The sequence below is a fragment of the Oncorhynchus mykiss genome, chromosome 9 (assembly GCF_057628025.1).
Source record: "Oncorhynchus mykiss isolate SJ-2025 chromosome 9, ASM5762802v1, whole genome shotgun sequence".
Classification (NCBI taxonomy): domain Eukaryota; kingdom Metazoa; phylum Chordata; class Actinopteri; order Salmoniformes; family Salmonidae; genus Oncorhynchus; species Oncorhynchus mykiss.
Window position 1 is genome coordinate 59906817 of NC_143030.1, and position 23115 is coordinate 59929931.

At 46.8% G+C, this 23115-nt stretch overlaps 1 protein-coding gene across 2 annotated transcripts in view; it reads right to left on the bottom strand.

Moving 5' to 3' along the window:
• Window positions 1–21547: 21547 nt before the first annotated feature.
• The window catches only part of chchd6a (coiled-coil-helix-coiled-coil-helix domain containing 6a), a 63466-nt gene continuing 61898 nt past the window's right edge, over window positions 21548–23115 (bottom strand). For both annotated transcript variants that reach the window (XM_021616274.3, XM_021616273.3), the window contains one exon: window positions 21548–21924. In XM_021616274.3, coding sequence (XP_021471949.1) covers window positions 21901–21924 — 24 coding nt within the window. In that variant the 3' untranslated portion in view covers window positions 21548–21900. The remainder of the gene's footprint in view (window positions 21925–23115) is intronic.

Consider the following 23115-nt stretch of genomic DNA (forward strand, 5'->3'; position numbering starts at 1 on the left):
AGAACACAAAACATACAATGCCCACCCCAACTCACGCCCTGACCAAACCAAAATAGAGACATAAAAAGGATCTCTAAGGTCAGGGCGTGACAGTACCCCCAAAGCCACAAAACCTAAACGGGAGGGTCTGGGTGGGCATCCACGGTGGCGCCTCTGGAGCGGGACGTGGAACCTGCTCTACCTTAGGCTTGGCCCACTTGGAGGGCGACTCTGGCAGCGCCGGACAGGAGGGCGACTCTGGCAGCGCCGGACAGGAGGGCGACTCTGGCAGCGCCGGACAGGAGGGCGACTCTGGCAGCGCCGGACAGGAGGGCGACTCTGGCAGCGCCGGACAGGAGGGCGACTCTGGCAGCGCCGGACAGGAGGGCGACTCTGGCAGCGCCGGACAGGAGGGCGACTCTGGCAGCGCCGGACAGGAGGGCGACTCTGGCAGCGCCGGACAGGAGGGCGACTCTGGCAGCGCCGGACAGGAGGGCGACTCTGGCAGCGCCGGACTCACCAGGCTGGGGAGATGTACAGGCGGCCTCCTCCTTGGCCGAGGCATCGGACACACTGGGCCGTGGAGGCACACTGGCGGTCTCGAGCGCAGAGCTGGCCCACCCGGCAAATGAGGGACGCTGGCACCGAGCACACCGGCCTGTGAATGCTCAGCCGAGACACAATGCGCGTCACCCCATAGCACGGGGCCTGACCAGTCACATGCTCGCCCTCAGGCTTCCTTGCCAGCTGTGTTCCCTCATACCGCTGGTTCCCTTCTCCTGCTGCCTCCGCTCTCCTGCCTTTCCTCCACCTGTTCCCATGGGAGGCGATCCCTTCCAGCCAGGATCTCGCCAGGATTGTAGGATCCCTTGCCGTCCAGAATGTCCTCCCATCTCCAGTCCTCTCTGCCACGCTGCTTGGTCCTTTGTAACGGCTGTTTGAGGAAGTGGACCAAAGCGCAGCATGGTAAGTGGTCATGATTGTTTAATAGAACTGAACACTGAATAACAACAACGAGAACAAACAAAAAACTGAAACAGTTCTGTCTGGTGCAGTCACAAAAACAGAAAACAACTACCCACAAAACACAGGTGGGAAAAGGCTACCTAAGTATGGTTCTCAATCAGAGACAACGATAGACAGCTGCCTCTGATTGAGAACCACACCCGGCCAAACACACAGAAATAGAAAACATAGAACACAAAACATAGAATGCCCACCCCAACTCACGCCCTGACCAAACCAAAATAGAGACATAAAAAGGATCTCTAAGGTCAGGGCGTGTCACGACTTCTACCGAGGGTAACTCCTCTCCCTGTGGCGCTCGGCGTCGCCGGTCTACTAGCCACTACCGATCCCTTTTTCTTTTTCTGGTTGTTTTGTCTGTGTTCCTTTTCACACCTGGTTTTCAATTGCTTTGATTTCTGTGGGTATATAGGGCACCTGTTACCTGCCGTAATTCGTGCAGGATTAGATTTGTGTGTATTGCGTTCGATGGTATTTGATGTTTGTTGTTTTTTCGCTATTACGCACGTGTATGTAAAGTGTCGGAACTGTGTTTGTTCCTCCGTGTGTTTGCACGATTATTCGAGAGCGTAGTTTTGGGATTTTTGTTCTGTGCCGTTTGCATTGGTGGACTATATTATTATTATTATTATTATTCTCAGACATCCCTGCTCTCCTGCGCCTGACTCCTACACCTCTCACCAAGACGCATGTTATCACAGGGCGTGACACTAACCATAACCCTAACCTTAAACCTAACCCTTACCCATAGCCTAGCTAACATTAGCCAGGTAGCATTAGCAACAACAAATTGTACGTTTTGCAAATTCGTAACATTTTGTACGTTTGGCAAATACGTAACATATCATACAAATTGTAATTCATAACATATCATACGAAATGGGTAATGGGCATCCACAAATGAATACATACCATACGAAAAGTAACAAATGATACTAAATGGAGTGTCTCGGATTTAAATCAAGTATAATACGAAATGCTCTGACACCGAGTTGCTTTAAAGGGAGTATGCGAGGCACAGACAATTGCTTGTTATGTGGGCGCGTTAAGAAAGGGCCACTTGTATCGGCATTATCCTCTGACTGTGACAGACTTATTCTGTTGTGCATGAATGGCAAGGTAACTGACGGCCTCTATAGGCATAAAATGATACCCTTTCAGACGGAGTTATGTACAGTATATGTGATGAATGGATTAAACTAACGCTTTATGTCTCAGGAATGTTCCCCCACCTATTTCACATACTGTCTATCAAAGCAATACCTGTTGCTTGCCTATTCACTGACCAAGGAGCCGAGTTTTACAATTTACAATTAGGCAGACCTTGTCAACACTGGCTCCTAGGAGAGTTGAGCATTAGGAGTTGTGTGGAGAGATCCCAGCTCTGCCTGAAATGAGCAGATCCATCTGGTGGTAGTGATGGGTTCTATAAGCCACCCATGGCATCACTGTCTGTCACAACTGGGAGAGTTTATATGAGCAGAGGGTCCCAGAGAACAGGCACTCTGCATGTGGAAAACAAAGATTAGACGAGGCCTTGTTTATGTTGACAAATAATAGGAAACACATGGTACAACAGTCCGAAAATGGCACCCTATTCAGAGAAAGCCCTATAGTGTCTCAATGGTAAGGTCTGCTGTCCTCTGTGGGGTAAAGTCAGCTGCTGCTGTGTGGTGTTGTGTAATCCAGCCTATGGTAAACCAGTGTACAGCCACTAGCCTGCATGCTTCAGCCCCAGTAACAGACTCCAGCCTCCAGCCTGAGGAAAACCAGTGAGGAGAGTGGATGAAGGTAAGCCCTGGAACCTTGGCAGGCTGATGGGCCCACCATGATGGCTGACATCACACATCCAGCCCTTGCCAGAGGCTCACCCCTCACCACCCAGGCATTAGACTGAATCACAGCTCAGAGATGTACTCCCTCTCTGCTGGTTATAGGGAGGTCTCAAGCTTGGATGGAAGAGTCAAGAGTGTGATGGGGAAGGAAGCAATTTGTTATGTGGTATTGTAATGGTGTGGTTGTATTTATGGTACAGTACGCCCTGAAGAGCAGTACTGAGTTTAAACCTTGCACCTTTGTGAATACCTTTGACATGTGTGTGCTCATATATGTGTGTGTATTGCCTAACCAGTCCTGTGCACAGAGGTGAAGCATTTCACTGCTTCGACCTCTATGTTGCTGTTAAACCCACATGCCAACCAAGGGCTAACAGAGAGTGAATTGTGCCCCGGCCTTCAAGCGAGAGTGCACTGGTCTCCTCAGACACTAGGAAAGTGCCAGAATGTCTTTTCAGACTGAGTGACTGTGATGCTCTGTGTCAACGCACCTGAACACCAACCGCCCTCAGTATGCTGACAGAGGAAGAGTGATGTAGTGTCCTCTTCTATGAAAATACCAGCATCACTGGACATAAAAAGCTTCTTCCTTTCTTTCTCAAATAATATCCCAATTTTTATTTGGTTTAATGCACGTGTCAAACTCATTTCACTGAGGGCCGAGTGGTTTTCGCTCCTCCCTTGTACTTGATTGATGAATTAAGGTCACTAATTAGCAAGGAACTCCCCTCACTTGGTTGTCTTGGGCTTAATTGAAAGGAAAAAACAAAAACCAGGAGACACTCCATGGAATGAGCTTAAATATTTTATTGGTTTCAATTTAAACTTAAATGAGCATGAAGTGAACAATGGTTTAACCACACAGATATATAGACAGGAAAGATTCCTATCCAGCCTATTCCCTGCTGTACTCCACTTCCTATGATTTCCTAGCTTGTGCTCCATGTAACCCAGTGAAAGTGCCATGGCCGCCAAGTCTTCTCTGGCAGATTGAGCTGAGCCTCTTCATGTTTCTCAAACTATGGTCACTGAGGGGGAAACAGCAAAATGTAAATCCCAGCATCTTTTTCACCATTAAGGGATTTGTCTGCAGACGTTTCTGCAGATGCAGTGGTTTTCTCCCCCATGTATTGTTTCCTCTTTTCTTCCCTTAAATCCCGCGTTTAGTCCCGGCTTCTCGCCGCTCCTGCACGTAGCGTTTACAGTTGGCTTATCCTAAGAAAGGACTCAGTGAATTCCCTTTCCTAATAGGCTTACAGGCGCAGCATGTTAGACTCTGACCAATTCATAGGCTACAGTAGGAGTGATCACAATCATAATCCCTTCAGACAGGCAGCACAGCAGCACTGAGGAACAATGCTCTAATTTACACTATTTCTCAACATGGGAGAGGCCAGCATGCGTTGTGTAAGAGAGGAATAAACGGATCTGTTTTACAAATTGTAAAAGTAACTGCCAAAGGAAACACGTGAGTAAATGAGGGCTCCAAAGTACACTGAACAAAAATAGAAACGCAAAATGCAACAATTTCTAAGATTTTACTGAGTTACAGTTCATTTAAGGAAATCAGTCAATTTAAGTATTTCATTGGGCCCTAATCTATGGATTTCACATGAATGGGAATAGAAAATATGCGTCTGTTGGTCACAGATACCTTAAAATAAAAGTTAGGGGCGTGGATCAGAAAACCAGTCAGTATCTGGAGTGACCACCATTTGCCTCATGCAGCATGACATTCTCATAGAGTTGATCAGGCTGTTGATTTTGGCCTGTGGAATGTTGTCCCAGTCTTCTTCAATGGCTGTGCGAAGTTGCTGGATATTGGCAAGGACTGGAACACGCTGTCGTACACGCCTATTCAGAGAATCCCAAACATTCTCAATGGGTGAAATGTCTGATAATTCTGCAGGCCATAACAGAACTGTGACATTTTTCGCTTCCTGGAATTGTGTACAGATCCTTGTGACATGGGGCCATGCATTATCATGCTGAAGTATGAACTGATGGTGGTGGATGAAGGGCACGACAATGGGCCTCAGGATCTCGTCAGGTATCTCTGTGCATTCAAATTGCCATATATAAAATGCAACTGTGTTCATTGTCCATAGCTTATGCCTGCCCATACCATAACTCCACCACCACCACGGGGCACTCTGTTCACAACATTGACATCAGCAAACCGGTCGCCCACACAACACCATACACACTGTCTGCCATGTGCCCACTATAGTTGAAAACTGTTTCTCCAGTGTGCCTGTGGCCATCAAAGGTGAGCATTTTCCCAGTGAAGTCGGTTATGACGCCAAACTAGGTCAAGACCCTGGTGAAGACGACGAGGACGCAGATGAGCTTCCCTGAGACCATTTCTGACAGTTTGTGCAGAAATTCTTAGTTTGTGCAAACCCACAGTTTCATCAGCTGTCCGGGTGGCTGGTCTCAGACGATCCTGCAGGTGAAGAAGTCGGAAGTGGAGGTCCTGGGGTGGTCTGCGGTTGTGAGAGAAATTAACATTCAAATATCTGGCAACAGCTCTGGTGGACATTCCTGCAGTCAGCATGCCAATTGTACACTCCCTCAAAATTGGAGACATCTGAGGCATCGTGTTGTGTGACAAACCTGCACATTTTAAAGTGGCCTTTTATTGTCCCCATCACAAGGTGCATATGTGTAATGATCATGCTATTTAATCATTTTCCTGATATGCCACACCTGTCAGGTGGATGGATTATCTTGGTAAAGGAGATATGCTCACTAACAGGGATGTAAATGTAACCGATGTGAAATGGCTAGCTAGTTAGCGGTGGTGCGCGCTAATAGCGTTTCAATTGGTGACGTCACTCGCTTTGAGACCTTGAAGTAGTGGTTCCCCTTGCTCTGCAATGGTCGCGGCTTTTGTGGAGCGATGGGTAACGATGCTTCGTGGGTGTCAGTTGTCAATGTGTGCAGAGGGTTCCTGGTTCGAGCCCGGGTAGGGGCGAGGGGACGGACTAAAGTTATACTATTACATAAGGTAATGTGTGCACAGCATTTGAGAGAAATAAGCTTTTTGTGCATATGGAACATTTCTGGGAAATTTTATTTCAGCTCATGAAACTTAGGACCAACACTTTACATGTTGCATTTATATTTTTGTTCAGTGAAAGCAGGTTCTTCCACACAGGTGTGGTTCCTGAGTTAATTAAGCAATTAAAACATCCCATAATGCTTAGGGTTATGTATAAAATGACCAGTTGCTCATAATTTTGGCTACAATGGCTAAAAGAGATCTCAGTGACTTTGAAATAGGGGTCTCAAAGGAGCATGGGGGTTTAAAGTGTGCGTGTGTGTGTGTGTGTGTGTGTGTGTGCGTGCGTGTGTGTGTGTGCGTGTGTGTGTGTCAGTCACACCAATTGAACACTTATAGGAGATTCTGGAGCGATGCCTGAGACAGCGTTTCCACCATCAACAAATCACCAAATTATGGAATTTCTTCCCTCCAATAGACTTCCAGACACTTGTAGAATCTATGCCAAGGCACATTGAAGCTGGCAGCTTGTGGTGGCCCAACACCCTATTAAGACACTTTATGTTGGTGTTACTTTTATTTTGGCAGTTACTTGTTTGTGAGAAGAAAAATAAATGATTTGTGAATCTTACGATATGAGACTCATATCTTACTTTGTTTATTGATCCTGAGGGTCTTTGGCAAACGTCCCCCCCCCCCCCCCCCCCCCCCCCTCTCTCTCTCTCCTGGCTGTATCTGCCTGTAAGAAAGTTGCAGATGCTGAACTCAAAGTGAGGGCTGACCTTTCTCCGACCCCAGCACCACATCAACTGTGTACCAATTGGACTGCGCGGCTGTCCACATGCAAGCCTGCCTAGTCAAACATACCAGCTGCGTCGCCAAAACAAGCTCTCACATTATTAGACTCTTCAAAATGAGAAGCACTCGCACCAGTGGACTGCTGGGAGCGCTGGGAGCATGGGCACAATTGTTTTGCTTAGCGAGACAGAAATCCCCAAAACTATTCAGCCCGATCAAGTTGTGATCTTCCACATGTTAACTCCACCTCCCCTTACAGAACTGGACTGAAAGCTGTAATATATCAACAGTGATAATCAGGTTTCTGGGTCAGTCCCAAATAGCATTATTGAAATACAGCAAGAAAGCACTGAAGTCTCTATTCTGAGCTTCATATTTGGGTTGCTCTACTAAGCTTACAGCACCTCTGGGAGATACAGTCTGTCTGCTTTCGCTAGCTACATGAATTTAATGTATTCTGATGAAATGTTGGTATAGTCCGGACTGCCAGTTAATGAACAAACACAACAAACACATTCAGTATACGGACTAGGATGTACCTGCTGTGACCCTAAAAACATCTGGGATAATATTAATAATACAGCGTTCTCCTTTCCATGCTGGTCCCTTGCCGCTCCGCAGTTCCTGATGGAAATGGGGAGTGACTCAGGAACGGTCCGTGTGTCTCTTCCTGTCAATCACAGAAACATTAGCAGGCTGTGGGTCATACAGATGTGCAGGGGGAATGTCAGCTGTGGCAGAATACCACCCCCCCATGCCTTGATGCCACATACACGCAGCCTACCTCTGGAGATTGTTGAGGAGCAAGTCACAACACCCAGACCATACTGGATATTGGAAAGGCTGTGTGTGTTTCTGCATGTGTTTAAATAAGAGCTTGTTGATACAATGTTGTAACTAGAGTCATTACAGTTGTATAGAGCAACCGTATGAAGTGTTACCCCTGCTTCTTTCCCATCTCCCACAAACCACCAACATCTCTCTAGTAATGATACAGAACCAGTCCCTCAGAGACAGACAGAAATCTATAGCCTGGTTCTGCTACAGCGGAGGAGGTGCACTGTTAGTCTGGGTGTTGTGATTTCTTCTTACTCCCCTCCACCGGTGTGTTCTGCTCTGATCTGCTCTGTTCTGCTCTGTTCTGCTCTGTTCTGCTCTGCTCTGCTCTGTTCTGTTCTGCTCGGCTCTGTTCTGTTCTGTTCTGCTCTGCTCTGCTCTGTTCTGTTCTGCTCTGCTCTGTTCTGCTCTGCTCTGCTCTGTTCTGCTCTGCTCTGCTCTGTTCTGCTCTGCTCTGCTCTGTTCTGCTCGGCTCGGCTCTGCTCTGCTCTGCTCTGTTCTGCTCTGCTCTGTTCTGCTCTGTTCTGTTCTGCTCTGCTCTGCGTACAGCCCCATCCTACCGTAGCACAGCTGGGGAACCTGGGAGTATAGCTATGCTATCTCTAGCGCCAGCAGGCACAGCCAAGCCAGGAGAGACAGACAGGGACAGTGGAGCTGACTTCAGACCACCTGCAGGACCACAACACCCCCCTCCACCCCACCCCACCCGCCAGGGTGACATGATCGACAGGTGAAGCTTTTATAAATGTTCTCCATATAATGAAGCTCACCATTGTGTGAACAGTGCACCTGAGGTGATATAAATTCACTGTAATCTGGAATGCCAACGCGTTCTCTCAGAGTGACCAGCCCTCTGTGTCACTGTCTGTGGAACAAACACAGGACCGAACAATGACACCATTTCCCACTTAGGAGTAGCAGGTCCACCTGAATTATGCAGGTGAGGACCCATTTGCTACAGTCTCTCCTCTTCTTCTCAGACTGTGTGTGAATTTTGCACCAGGGCTACACAACCTGAGAATATACAGTTACATTAGTATTGTAACGGTTCTCTTGTTGTGAAGTGGAGGCGGACCAAAACGCAGCGTGGTGGTTGTTCATTGTATTTTAACGAAGACACTATACATGAACAAACTAACGAAAACAAGAAACGTGAGAACTCAAAACAGCCCTATCTGGTGCAAACACAAAGACAGGAACAATCACCCACAAACACACAGTGAAACCCAGGCTACCTAAGTATGATTCTCAATCAGAGACAACTAATGACACCTGCCTCTGATTGAGAACCATACTAGGCCGAAAACATAGAACTGCCCCACAACATAGAAAAACAAACATAGACTGCCCACCCAACTCACGCCCTGACCATACTAAATAAATACAACACAAAGGAAATAGAGGTCAGAACGTGACAGTACCCCCCCCCCAAAGGTGCGGACTCCGGCCGCAAAACCTTGACCTATAGGGGAGGGTCTGGGTGGGCGTCTGTCCGCGGTGGCGGCTCTGGCGCGGGACGCGGACCCCACTTCGCCATTGTCTTAGTCCGCCTTATTGTCCGCCTCCGTGGCTTACTCACCATGCCCACCCCTCTCAATGACCCCACTGGACAGAGGGGCTGCTTGGGACAGAGGGACAGCTTCTCGGGACAGAGGGGCAGCTGCTCGGGACAGAGGGACAGCTGCTCGGGACAGAGGGACAGCTGCTCGGGACAGAGGGACAGCTGCTCGGGACAGAGGGACAGCTGCTCGGGACAGAGGGGCAGCTGCTCGGGACGGAGGGGCAGCTGCTCCGGGCGGAGGGGCTCTAGCGGCCCCTGGCTGACTGGCGGCACTGGCGGCCCCTGGCTGACTGGCGGCACTGGCGGCCCCTGGCTGACTGGCGGCCCCTGGCTCTGGCGGCCCCTGGTTGACTGGCGGCGCTGGCGCTGGGCTGACTGGTGGCACTGGCGGCCCCTGGCTGACTGGCGGCACTGGCGGCCCCTGGCTGACTGGCGGCACTGGCGGCCCCTGGCTGACGGGCGGCACTGGCGGCCCCTGGCTGACGGGCGGCACTGGCGGCCCCTGGCTGACGGGCGGCACTGGCGGCCCCTGGCTGACGGGCGGCACTGGCGGCCCCTGGCTGACGGGCGGCACTGGCGGCCCCTGGCTGACGGGCGGCATTGGCGGCTCCTGGCAGACGGGCGGCATTGGCGGCTCCGGGCAGACGGGCGGCACTGGCGGCGCTGGGCAGACGGGCGGCACTGGCGGCGCTGGGCAGACGGGCGGCACTGGCGGCGCTGGGCAGACGGGCGGCACTGGCGGCGCTGGGCAGACGGGCGGCACTGGCGGCGTTGGGCAGACGGGAAGCTCCGGCAACGCTGGGCTGAGTAGCTCTCCTAGCGCCGAACAGGCGGGAGACTCCGGCAGCGCTGGAGAGGAGGAAGGCTCTGGTAGCGCCGGAGAGGCGGGAGACTCCGGCAGCGCTGGAGAGGAGAGAGCCCCTGCAAGGTTGGGCCGGAGAGACAGCCTGGTACGGGGAGCTGCCACCGGAGGGCTGGTGCGTGGAGGTGGTGACGGATAGACCGGGCCGTGCAGGCGCACTGGAGCTCTTGAGCACCGAGCCTGCCCAACCTTACCCGGTTGAATGGTCCCGGTCGCCCTGCCAGTGCGGCGAGGTGGAATAGCCCGCACTGGGCTATGCAGGCGAACCGGGGACACCGTGCGCAAGGCTGGTGCCATGTAAGCCGGTCCAAGGAGACGCACTGGAGACCAGATGCGTAGAGCCGGCTTCATGGCACTTGGCTCGATGCCCACTCTAGCCCGGCCGATACGCGGAGCTGGAATGTACCGCACCGGGCTGTGCACCCGCACTGGGGACACCGTGCGCTCCACAGCATAACACGGTGCCTGCCCGGTCTCTCCAGCCCCCCGGTAACCACAGGAAGTTGGCTCAGGTCTCCTACCTGGCGTAGCCATACTCCCTGTTAGCCCCCCCCCAAGAAATTTTTGGGGCTGACTCCCGGGCTTCCATCCACGACGCCGCGCTGCCTCCTCATACCAGCGCCTCTCCGCTTTCGCCGCCTCCAGTTCTTCTTTGGGACGGCGATATTCTCCTGGCTGAGCCCAGGGTCCTCTTCCGTCTAATTCCTCCTCCCATGTCCATACCTCCTCGCGCTGCTCCTGCTGCTGCTTTTTCCGTTGCCCATTACCACACCGCTTGGTCCTGTTGTGGTGGGTGATTCTGTAACGGTTCTCTTGTTGTGAAGTGGAGGCGGACCAAAACGCAGCGTGGTGGTTGTTCATTGTATTTTAATGAAGACACTATACATGAACAAACTAACGAAAACAAGAAACGTGAGAACTCAAAACAGCCCTATCTGGTGCAAACACAAAGACAGGAACAATCACCCACAAACACACAGTGAAACCCAGGCTACCTAAGTATGATTCTCAATCAGAGACAACTAATGACACCTGCCTCTGATTGAGAACCATACTAGGCCGAAAACATAGAACTGCCCCACAACATAGAAAAACAAACATAGACTGCCCACCCAACTCACGCCCTGACCATACTAAATAAATACAACACAAAGGAAATAGAGGTCAGAACGTGACAAGTATATGATGAGGATTTTGATGATCTGATTTGCTCATTTGTGTCTGTACCGTATGTGTGTGTATAAGAGTGCATCATACTGACAAATCTCCTGTGTGTCAGTGCATCAGGCCTATGATCTAATGGCTGGGCCAGCCCTGCATGGTGTGAGCACGGCTGGGGTGCATTGCCCCCTTCTGAGGCAGGACACCATGAATCATGTCACTGTGGATCTGTTGTAAAAAGAGGAGCCCTGTGCTGTACTCGAACAGACAGCCAGAACCTGCGCCAGCAGCACTAAATCACAGTGGTCATCACTTCTGTTTCATATGCGGAGCATGACAGACACAGATTTATGGAGGTGGCGCTGGCTGGTGTACTAAAGAGAGTAACAGGTGGGAGGGGCCAGGCAAGGCAGTCAACATGGCACACATGGTTGCACAACTAGAGAGTTTCTATGCCAGGGGTACCCACTGGGTAGGGGTTGAATTGCTACAATCCAGAGGGGTTATTGGTATATACTAAGCTTGTATTGATGTGTAGTAGCATTTTTCCTGACTGTGCACCCCGTCAAGTCTTTTTTTCAGATTGTGCTTTTTCTAACAGCTAGTTCTAATACTAGACTGTAATTGGCAGAGGATGCATCACTGTGAACATCAGTATCGTCAGCAAATATGGAGAATGCGGAGGTGTATGGATGTTTCTGTGTACATACACACCTCACAGTGTGTAATAATTCATAGCATCCCTTAATACATCCCACAGTACTTAAAAGTATTGTGTTGTGCATTTTTGATCTGAGGCAAGACCGTAGCCTTCCTGAAAAAAAACGAAAAACATAAAGTCAAAGAGTGGCTCGGCTCCGTTGGTATTATCAGCACACTCCGAGTACAAGACTGCCATCTATCGTTGTCAGAGGGTACCTCAAGCCCTTCACGGCAAAAACGCAGGTACTTGTACAAGATAAATCAATACAGGTTTTACAGTACAAGTGTAGTAAATGTGTTACTGAGGAACAGATACAGCATATTTTATTCCATGAATGTTAGTAAGAGTGTGTGGGTCGTATACTTGAGGTTCTGCAGTAATGAGCAGTTCATCCTGCTGTATACATGTTGAGAAATAACTTACTGTTAGCTTAGAACGTTTTCTTCTCTCCAATTGTTTTCTTACCACCAACTGAGGAGAATACTGTGTTAAACATGGTACCATAGCAACCACCTGTTAGCAGTATGGGAAAAGTGTGTCCAGCACCACCAAACCATCAACAGCTACCTACATGTGTATGTACAGTATAATAAGCTGTCAGGATGATAAACCACTGAAGGAAGCAGATAACAGGGCTTACTAAAGAGTATACATAGACCAGGGGCACATAACGAGCAGTTGGATTTATAGAATGCAGTGGGTTTCACAGTATGCTTGGCCAATAGGAGAGCTGAACAAGGTGGTGGGCTACCAATCAAGACATCATCAATGCCGTTTCTTGGCAGAACTCCATGTCATTATCTAGTTTGATTTGACAGGATGTTGACACACATTCCTCTCCAACACTGATGATTTCAAACAACCACTTGTTTTCAAGGTAAATATGCAGCAGAATGAACGTTGATGGACAACTGGATTATCATGGAATAATACATGGTCTATTGTGTCAGATGCTTGTTACTAAAGAGCATCACAAGTTAATGCTGAATAATGAACAACAACAAATATTACTTCTATCGACAGTGATCATTCTCATCTTAGCCACATGCCCAGAGGAGCAGGAAGGAAGTGCTGTCTGCCAGAGCGAGACTCTTTGGTAGAAAACTGAATATGGGCTCCCGCTGCTGGAACAGGAACTCTCACCATAGAGGAAGAAATCCACAATAATGAAGCACTAAGCCACTTCGCAGGGACCATTATGGGGAAAAGAAAGGGAGGAAAAAGGAAATGCGTCCCGGAGTAGAAAGATGAGCGATAAAAGGAAGACGGTGGTGTAATCCTAATTCCTAAAGAAGGATTAAATTGTGTGCTCGCTCTTCAATTGATGTAGTCCTCAAACGATAGGGTTAAGCAGGCCAACCTCTCCCCTCCTCTCCTCTCCGGTCTAATGGCATTACAGAGATGTGGAACTCCTTTATCCGGAGGTGTAATGTCATAAGGGAGAAGTCTTTAGCTGTATATAGGCTTGTCAGGCCATTCTTCTGTCTAATCAGATGGAGGAGGTGATAAAAACGCTCTATGCTCTGAGCTGATTTCCCCTGGGGACGACTGGACTCGCAGGCGTATGCAGACACAGACTATCAGACCAGGCACACAGGCAGTCAATATGACACAGAGGAGGTGGATATTAATAACCACGACAAAAGTGGGTTGATAATCACAATAATGGCAATACAATAAGGGCAACAGCTTATGTGGGTCTGATTAGTCATCACATACTTACTATACATAGTCAGCCTACACTTTCCAGATCTAAATGGTTCCTCAAGGAAACCCCCTGAAAATGGTATTCGAGGAACCCCTGTCTGAAGGTTCAAACCGGAAACTTTTCGTGAGGGAAAGGGTTAAATTTTGAACCTTTTTAATAATAATATTGTAGAGGCATATCAGATTGGTGGCGTTGCTTTCAGAGAGTTGTTTTTGGCCTTCCATTAGCATGCATTCCTGTTCATCATGTTAAGTTCGTACACTGCAAATGTAATTTACCTTGAATATTTATGCATATTATATATTGTAATATAACATTAACATTGCTGATTACATTTAGTAATAAAGTGGTAACTCTTCCAACACCTCTGTTAGCCTCAGTGAAGCTTTTTCTTGCACTGTACCCAATGATCTATGAAAACTTGCTCGGTAGGTCGATGTCCTCATTGTGGTTTTACAGACGTGTTTAATTAATACGTTTTATAAACACTTCATTTGAATATTTATGAAATGCATATTGTTATATTTGGTAGCACTTATTTGTTTTCTCTCGACTCCAACCCCTTTCAATCCGTGGAACGGATGTGGGTGGGGCTAAATCTACATAAGGGTGCTAATTAAAAAAACTCAGAAAAGCTCTGACGAAGGCCCTGCGTCTGATACACAAAGCTTATTAAAGAGAAGTGATACTATCAAGAGCAGTATGCGGGGTTCCTTATTTTTCTCAGCCTCAGTGAAGCTACAAATCTGTCACTGTTCAACCTTAACATGTAACGACAATACAACAGAACAGATGAACAGAAATGACAATTACTGGCCCCAAAAAATATATATCTTAAAGCTACTAAAGAAATGCCTCCACTCAAGGGTTCTTCAAGGAACCTGTTGCTACATTGAACCATTAAAGGTTTCTCCAAGAACCCCTCATACTAACCGAAGGTGCAAATATTAACTATTGACTAGCAACGGTTCTTTGAAGATCTCCAGGGTTCCTCGAGTCACCACGAATTCAAAACGTGTATCCTAAAGTTGTTGAGTGCCCAGGTTAATATGGGGAGATGAGTTTACAGCTAAACTAAGGTTTCAGAGAGGGGTGCCTCCTGTTGTCCTCCCAAAGAAGTGCTGGGTGTGTATGAGATAGCTGGTGTGTGTGAGAGAGAAGCATAGCCACTGAGTGTGATTTTAATGAGTGTGTGCTGTGCCACAGTGCCAAGGCCTGCTGTGTGTGCTGTAATGCCAAAGGGCAGTCAGGGGAGGCAAGGCAACCACCCACCACGAGGAGAGATAGAGGGGAGGGTGTGTTGGAGTGGGAAGAACTGAAAGTAAAGTAAAAAATAATAAGGAAAGTTCACTGCGTAGCATAGTGACAAATCAATGATGAGAGTTTTTATTGTCACACTCCTCTACAGCAGTGGTTACCAAACTGTAGCGAGGTGTCTGCAGGAGGTGGCGCAGGGGTCTATGGGCTACAGAAAAAAACGTTAGCTGACATGGGCTAGTTGATCTGGACATTTTTAACAAGTTGTAAATATCTCTCTAAGGTATGTAATGACTAACATGACAAGAGGAACTGAAGATGCACGACCCAATTTAGAAATAGCAACTTGTGATTCTACTATTACAACTTTCAAGAGTACGTTTAAAGCCGGACTTGTCACAACACAACTGATTGGCTCAAATGCATTAAGAAGGAAAGAAATACCACATTCCAGGTGACTACCTCATGAAGCTGGTTGAGAGAATGCCAAGAGTGTGCAAAGCTGTCATCAAGGCAAAGGATGACTACTTTGAAGAATCACAAATATAAAATATATTTTGATTTGTTTAACACTTTTTTGGTTACTACGATTCCATGTGTTATTTCATAGTTTTGATGTCTTCACTATTCTACAATGTAGAAAATAGTACAAATAAAGAAAAACCCTTGAATGAGTAGGTGATTTAAAGGAACTCAGTCCGGCTTTAAACGTACTCTTGAAAGTTGTAATAGTAGGATGCACAAGGTGCCATTTTGAAGTTGGGTAGTGCATCATCAGTTCCTCTTTTCATGTCGGTCATTACATACCTTAGAGAGATATTTATAACAGATCAGCCAGCCCATGTCAGCTAACGTTTCTTTACGTAGCCCATTGATATTGTTGTAATTTTTGTGTCACTCAAATATTTTTTGTGTCACTCTAGCCTTGGTGATGAGAAACTACCAATTCCAACCAGTGTGTCAGCATTCTCCCCAACCACTGCATTTCTTCCTTAGCAATCCCTGATCCAGGCTGGGCGAGAAGAGGCGGACTAACCAGGTCTTATTCAATTAGAACAGGACTGGTTCCGCTCTGCATTAACCACTGGGGCTAAGATGGGAGTGGATTGGATTAGCCGTGAAGCGGCTGTGAAGCTGGTAGCAGGGAAGTGTGGAGCTGTTATGCAGATCAGGACATGCTGGAGCAGAATAGAGGCTGTCAGACAGAGGCACGCTCTAATTAAGGACCATTGTCAGAGTACTGCTCTCCTTGTGAGCTGGCTTATGTAGGAGCCTGGGAGGAGGGAGAACCACTGTTTGGAGACTACTGAGAGAGATGTTAGTCTACACTGCAGCATGGGAGGGGAGAGTGGTTTGGTGGTCCATGTTCAGTCCATAACATTTACCAGGCATGTGTAAAGTAATTGTCCTGTACTTTGAGCCTATCTTCATGTGCCATTATTTCCCCCTCTTCTCTTCAGGTGCGAGGACCTCTGCTGCATGAGATGCTAAATGGATTTTAAATGTAGGTAGAGAGGTCAAGCCAGCTGCGTATGAAGAGTAATACAGTGTACAGTAGACCTGTGAATGCAAGAAGAGACAGCAGGAAATCCCATCCCCAGCTAACACCATTCCCTCACACTGACAAGTTGGCATGCAAGGGAATTCAATTAAATGCTTTCAGGACAATTTCCATATCACTATAATGTGTTTATCCCTGGAATAATGTATATACACAGAGTGTATAAAACATTAGGAACACCTTCCTAATATTGAGTTGCCACCCCTTGTAGGAAGCATGGACTCTAGAAGGTGAGGAAGGCATTCCACAGTGATGCTGGCACATTTTGACCTCCGATGCTTCTCACAGTTGTATCAAGTTGGGTGGATGTCCTTTGGGTGGTGGACCATTCTTGATACAAACGGGAAACTACGTGAAAAACCCAGCAGTGTTGCAATCCTTGACACACTCAAATCGGTGCACCTGGCACCTACTGCCAAACCCCGTTCAAAGGCACTTAAATCTTCACACAATTCACACAATCCATGTTTCAATTGTCTCAAGGCTTAAAAGTCCTTCTTTAACCTATCTCCTCCCCTTTGTCTACACAGATTGAAGTGAATTTAACAAGTGACATCATTAAGGGGGCGGCAGGGTAGTGGTTAGAGCATTGGACTAGTAACTGGAAGGTTGGAAGTTCACCTGACAAGGTACAAATCTGTTGTTCTGCCCCTGAACAGGCAGTTAACCCACTGTTCCTAGGCCGTCATTGAAAATAAGAATTTGTTCTTAACTGACTTGCCTAGTTAAATAAAGGTAAAATAAATAAATAAAAGGGATCATAACTTTCACCTGGTCTCTCTATGCCATGGAAAGAGCAGGTGTTCCTAATGTTTTGTACACTCAGTGTATAATAAGGATTCGCCCCCTTTTTTCAATTTTCGGCTAATATGACATACCCAAATCTAACTGCCTGTAGCTCAGGCCCTGAAGCAAGGATATGCATATTCTTGGTACCATTTGAAATGAAACACTTTGATGTTTGTGGAAATGTGAAATGAATGTAGGAGAATATAACACAATAGATCTGGTAAAAGATCATACAAAAACAAAAAAAAAACGTTCTTTTGTATTTTTTTTTTGTACCATTATCTTTGAAATGCAAGAGAAAGGCCATAATGTATTATTCCAGCCCAGCTGTAATTTTGGCCGCTAGATGGCAGCAGTGTACGTGCAAAGGTTTAGACTGATCCAATGAACCATTGGATGTCTGTTCAAAATGTGGTATCAGGACTGCTCAAATGTGCCTAATTTGTTTATTAATAACTTATCATGTTCAAAATTGTGCACTCTCCTCAAACAATAGCATGGTATTCTTTCACTGTAATAGCTACTGTAAATTGGACATTGCAGTTAGATTAACAAGAATTTAAGCTTTCTTCCCATATCAGATATGTCTATGTCCTGGGAAATGTTCTTGTTACTTACAACCTCAGGCTAATTGCATTAGCCTACGTTAGCTCAACCATCCCGTGGACGGGACACTGATCCCGAAGAAGTTCTTAGTTATGAACAAGCCTGTTTACAAAAGTCACACTCTGTTAGTCCCAAGTGCAACAGCAAGAGACTATTCGCGGACATTAAATGGAATGGATATGAAATTAATATGAATGGATATGAAAAGAACGTGCTTCACAGTGTCGTACTGTGCTTCCTGAGATGCATCCGTGGGTGTTAAGCGTACGTGTTCACATTTAAAAGGAGGCTTTCAGCAGGCTGAATGGAACACATCTGCAGCGATAGCTCCTGTGGTAATTGGTTGAGACATGGGATCAACAGAAGACGCATTTGAATGCAGAGGATGTCATTTTCTAACCTGGTGCCTTAAAACTCATCTCTCAAGGCATTCAGGCGGCGGTTACCGTGGCAACTTCTATGTGACCGCATCACGTCATCTTTTATTTAGATTGCCCGCCAGCAGCTTCCTATAATGCTACATTTCTATGTGTTGAGACCAATTAGGTGGTCTCTCAGTACTGTAAAGCTGCTTTTTTGAAATTACTCTCTAGCTAAAAAACACTACTCTTAGAATTCCTTCAAGTTTTTCTCAGGAAAATAGTTCCAAAGCAGAGACCACATGATCAGCTGAGATTGAGACAGTAGAGGGAGTTCAAATGATACAACATCATATAGTATGCAGAAGCTGTTCTTCCTGTCTTTGTTGATTGAGAGGGTGTGTGCGCTTGTGTGAGCTGTGTTTCCATGCTCATGGGGGGTCATGAAATTGTTGCAACCCCTATGACTAGCTTGTTCAACCTCTCTTTCCTATCATCTGAGATCCCCAAAGATTGGAAAGCTGCCGCGGTCATCCCCCTCTTCAAGACCCAAACTGCTACAGACCAATATCTATCCTACCCTGCCTTTCTAAGGTCTTCGAAATCCAAGTTAACGAACAGATCACCGACCATTTCGAATCCCACCGTACCTTCTCCGCTAAGCAATCTGGTTTCCGAGCTGGTCACGGGTGCACCTCAGCCACGCTCAAGGTCCTAAACGATATCATAACCGCCATCGATAAGAGACAATACTGTGCAGCTGTATTATATCGACCTGGCCAAGGCTTTCGACTCTGTCAATCACCACATTCTTATCGGCAGACTCAACAGCCTTGGTTTCTCAAATGACTGCCTCGCCTGGTTCACCAACTACTTCTCTGACAGGGTGTCAAATTGGAGGGCCTGTTGTTTGGACCTCTGGCAGTCTCTATGGGGGTGCCACAGGGTTCAATCATCGGATCGACTCTTTTCTTTGTATACATCAATGATGTCGCTCTTGCTGCTGGTGATTCTCTGATCCACCTCTACGCATACAACACCATTCTGTATACTTCTGGCCCTTCTTTGGACACTGTGTTCACTAACCTCCAGACGAGCTTCAATGCCATACAACTCTCCTTCCGTGGCCTCCAACTGCTCTTAAATAAAAGGAAAACTAAATGCATGTTCTTCAACTGATTGCTGCCCACACCTGCCCGCCCGTCCAGCATCACTACTCTGGACAGTTCTGACTTAGAATATGTGGACAACTACAAATACCTAGGTGTCTGGTTAGACTGTAAACTCTCCTTCCAGACTCACATTAAGCATCTCCAATCCAAAATTAAATCTAGAATCGGCTTCCTATTTCGCAACAAAGCATCATTCACTCATGCTGCTAAACAAACCCTTGTAAAACTGACTATCCTACCGATCCTTGACTTCGGCAATGTCATTTACAAAATAGCCTCCAACACTCTACTCAGCAAATTGGATGCAGTCTATCACAGTGCCATTGTCACCAAAGCCCCACAAACTACAACACCACTGCGACCTGTATGCTCTTGTTGGCTGGCCCTCGTGTAACAGTATAGACTTTACGTCCGTCCCCTCGCCCCGACCTGGGTGCGAACCAGGGACGCTCTGCACACGTCAACAGTCACCCTCGAAGCATCATTACCCATCGCTCCACAAAGCCGCAGCCCTTGCAGAGCTGTCAGATTAGCTCACAGATCACTGCACCTGTACATAGCCAATCTGTAAATAGCCCATCCAACTACTTCATCACCATATTTATTTTGCTCCTTTGCACCCCGTACCGCTACTTGCACACTCATCTTCTGCACATATATCACCCCAGTGTTTAATTTGCCATACTGTCATAATTTCGCCACTTTGGCCCCCCCCCCCTTATCCTACCTCATTTGCACATGCTGTATATAGACTTTCTCTATTGTATTATTGACGGTATGTTTGTTTATTCCATGTGTAACTCTGTGTTGTTGTTTCTGTCACACTGCTTTGCTTTATCTTGGCCAGGTCGTAGTTGTAAATGAGAACTTGTTCTCCACTAGCCTACCTGGTTAAATAAAGGTGTTCTCAACTAGCCTACCCGGTTAAATAAAGGTGTTCTCAACTAGCCTACCTGGTTAAATAAAGGTGAAATAAATAAATTTTAAAAAATGAAGGATGGTGTTCCTTACTTACACCACTTGACATGCGATGACTCCTGCAGATTGAAAAAAGCAATAAAGCAGATATCTGACCGTCCGAACCCACACACTGCTGTAATTATTCTCCTCTTTACACACAGAGCAGGCAGAAGAAGAGCTAATAAGTGAACTGGGTGGGGGGGGGGGGGGGGGGGTCTGTGTAGCCTGGTATTTGAGGATAAATGTCAGCTGGGTGTGCCTAGCCTCTGTGGACTCCTCCTCCCGGCAGCCCCAGTGATATGACTGGGTAAGCCAGTGCTCCTCTAATAACACAGCCCGGAGCAGCCCACCACCTCCCACATTGATTGCCCAAAGGGTTATCATCCTCAAAATGTCAGGCACATGTGGGGGTGTCCAAGACAATAGTACTACTGTTGTCACAAGGTTATTATGGTGGCCTGTGAGTCTGCTTTACTCTGTCACTCCTCACAGCACTCTGATTGAGAACCTTATGAAAGGCAGCGCTCCTCATAAGAGACGCATGGCAGAAAGATTGAGGCTCCGTCGTCCTGTTCTGTGTCTGTTATACACCCATCCACCCCTTCATGTCAGGCTACAAATTCTGTCACCACGGCTTGACGTGAAAACCCCCCTGCTCTGAGATCAATCACAGCCTCCTCTCCTAGGAGTACAGACAGTATTCCTCTCAGAAGTATGACTCTTAGCAGTGCTTTAATGAATTGGACCAATAGGAAACACCACTTGATCTTTGTGATGACAGCCAAATGGGGATGGGCACTTTCCAGTTGTTTAAACCACTGGTGAGGTGTAACACCGCTTCTTCTTGACCACGTCTCATCTCTGTCATACCAAAATTAAACTGCCTTGATGTTTTCGCCTTTGAATAGAGAGGAGAGCGTCTCTGGTGGGCTGGATAACATGCTCTCAGGCAGCTCAAACACCTGTATGAGCTGGTCTTTCCAACAGACACCAGGGTTATCATCTACTACCCACCCTCACTCTCCTGTTGCCATGGCAACCCCAGAAACACATTATCACAGGATGACATATTTTCTCTATGAATAAAACGGCAAGAAACGGAATAAGAATAAATGTCAAGAAACACAACGAGAATAAATATTAAGAAAGAGAACAAGAATAAATGCCAAGAGAACGAGAATAAACGCCAAGAAACAGAACGAGAATAAATGTCAAGAGAAAAGAGAATGAATGACCAAGAAGAAATGTGTTGCTTTCTACGTGCGTTCTGAGTTTTACAAAGAAACAGAAGAAAGTGGTTCAATATAGCCACTTACAAGTACTATACAGGCACAGCTATAGCAAAACCAAGAACCAGACAGACATCAGCATAGGGATATGGTTTAATTGATGAAATAATGGAATGGATATGATAGAAACCTGATAAATGGTCAGGAAGTCCTGAGTATACTGTTAAAAAATATAAAACAAAATACAACTTAAAACCAGTCAGTCCTCTTTCAAATATCTATTTTACCCTGTAAAATGTACAGTAGCATCTACGTAGTGCAACTTCAAAATTAAGATAAAATGATTAAAACAATGTATAAAAGGCATTATGCTAACACCAAAGCAGCTCTTTGCCCCTAAATATGAATCAGCGAGACATTTGGAAGTGCCAGTCTTGTGCTGCAGTAAAACTGTTCATGGACATGAGTTTCATTCAGCCTTTTCCACTGCTCTTCATCCATGGTTTACCAGCAGGTTCTGAAAACAAGGAGAGGACAATGTCAAATCACCAATACTTCAGATCAATACACAGCCCAACACACACGTCTTCAAACTCACTTCAGCTCAATTGTTAACAAAATGTCTACCCAGCCCCTGACCTCCTTCTGTCTTGTAAGGCGAGCACCGTGATTTCCGCTCCTCTGTCAGACCTGTCCATTACATAATAACGTCTGCCCCGCCCCCTGACCTTAGTGCTGTGACGCTAAGGTCAGGGGTGTGAATAGTATGTGTGACTAGGGGGAGGAGTCTCTCTTCTAAATCAGCACCCACCAAAAGTCAGCCCGAATGATGTCTATGGTCAGGTCAGGTAATTGTAGTGATTCTCTCAGTGGGGCGGAACCACTGGCACTTTCATAGAGAGTACTCATAGATTACTGTTGGAGAAGACCTCTCCATCTCTGACAACAACAAAGAAGCATACTGTACAGCCACAGTTTATCCATTCATTCAGAGAAAGAAGCAAAGATGGAAAGAAATTTGAAAAAAATCATTAGCTTGTCAGTGATGGCCTTAGTCTTTAAAAACGTTTCTAGAATGTACCCACTGGGCAAAAACGGGTTAAATGAAATCAATGTTGTTTCCAAACCATCTAAAATATGAATCTATGTGAATCCAATGACATGTTGACATTTTGGTTGATTTCACATTGAATTCACATTAGTTGACACCTTAACCAAATGTAAATCAAAACTAAACGTTGAACAGAAGTCTGTTGGTTACTGTAGGCTCTGACAGCATCATAACTAGATTTGGTGCAGAAATTGGTTCCAGGTGATTCATAGAGCACTTCCTGCATCCTCATGTATTCATTTGGCCAGAGCTCTGAAAGCATCCAGACACTCAACAGACCGACAGAGCCAAGCATGAAGAGCAAAGTGCCGCTGCAGAGGGGGCAGGAATAACGGCATGTTACAGAGGTTCATCTGGAACAACGCTCAGAACCTTGGCAGGCCAGGCAGGAACCAGGCAGGATCCAGAATGGGATATTGACCTGCAGCGTGAGGTTAGGACACACTGAGAAGCCTGCCGAGACACACAGCCAATCGGAGAGCAGCAGAATCAATACGCCTTACGTCATGACCAAGACCACAACACATCCCATCAGAGCACAGTGTGAGGGACGTGGCTGCTCGCCACAAACCAACGCCTCCACCTGCAGGGAAAGTA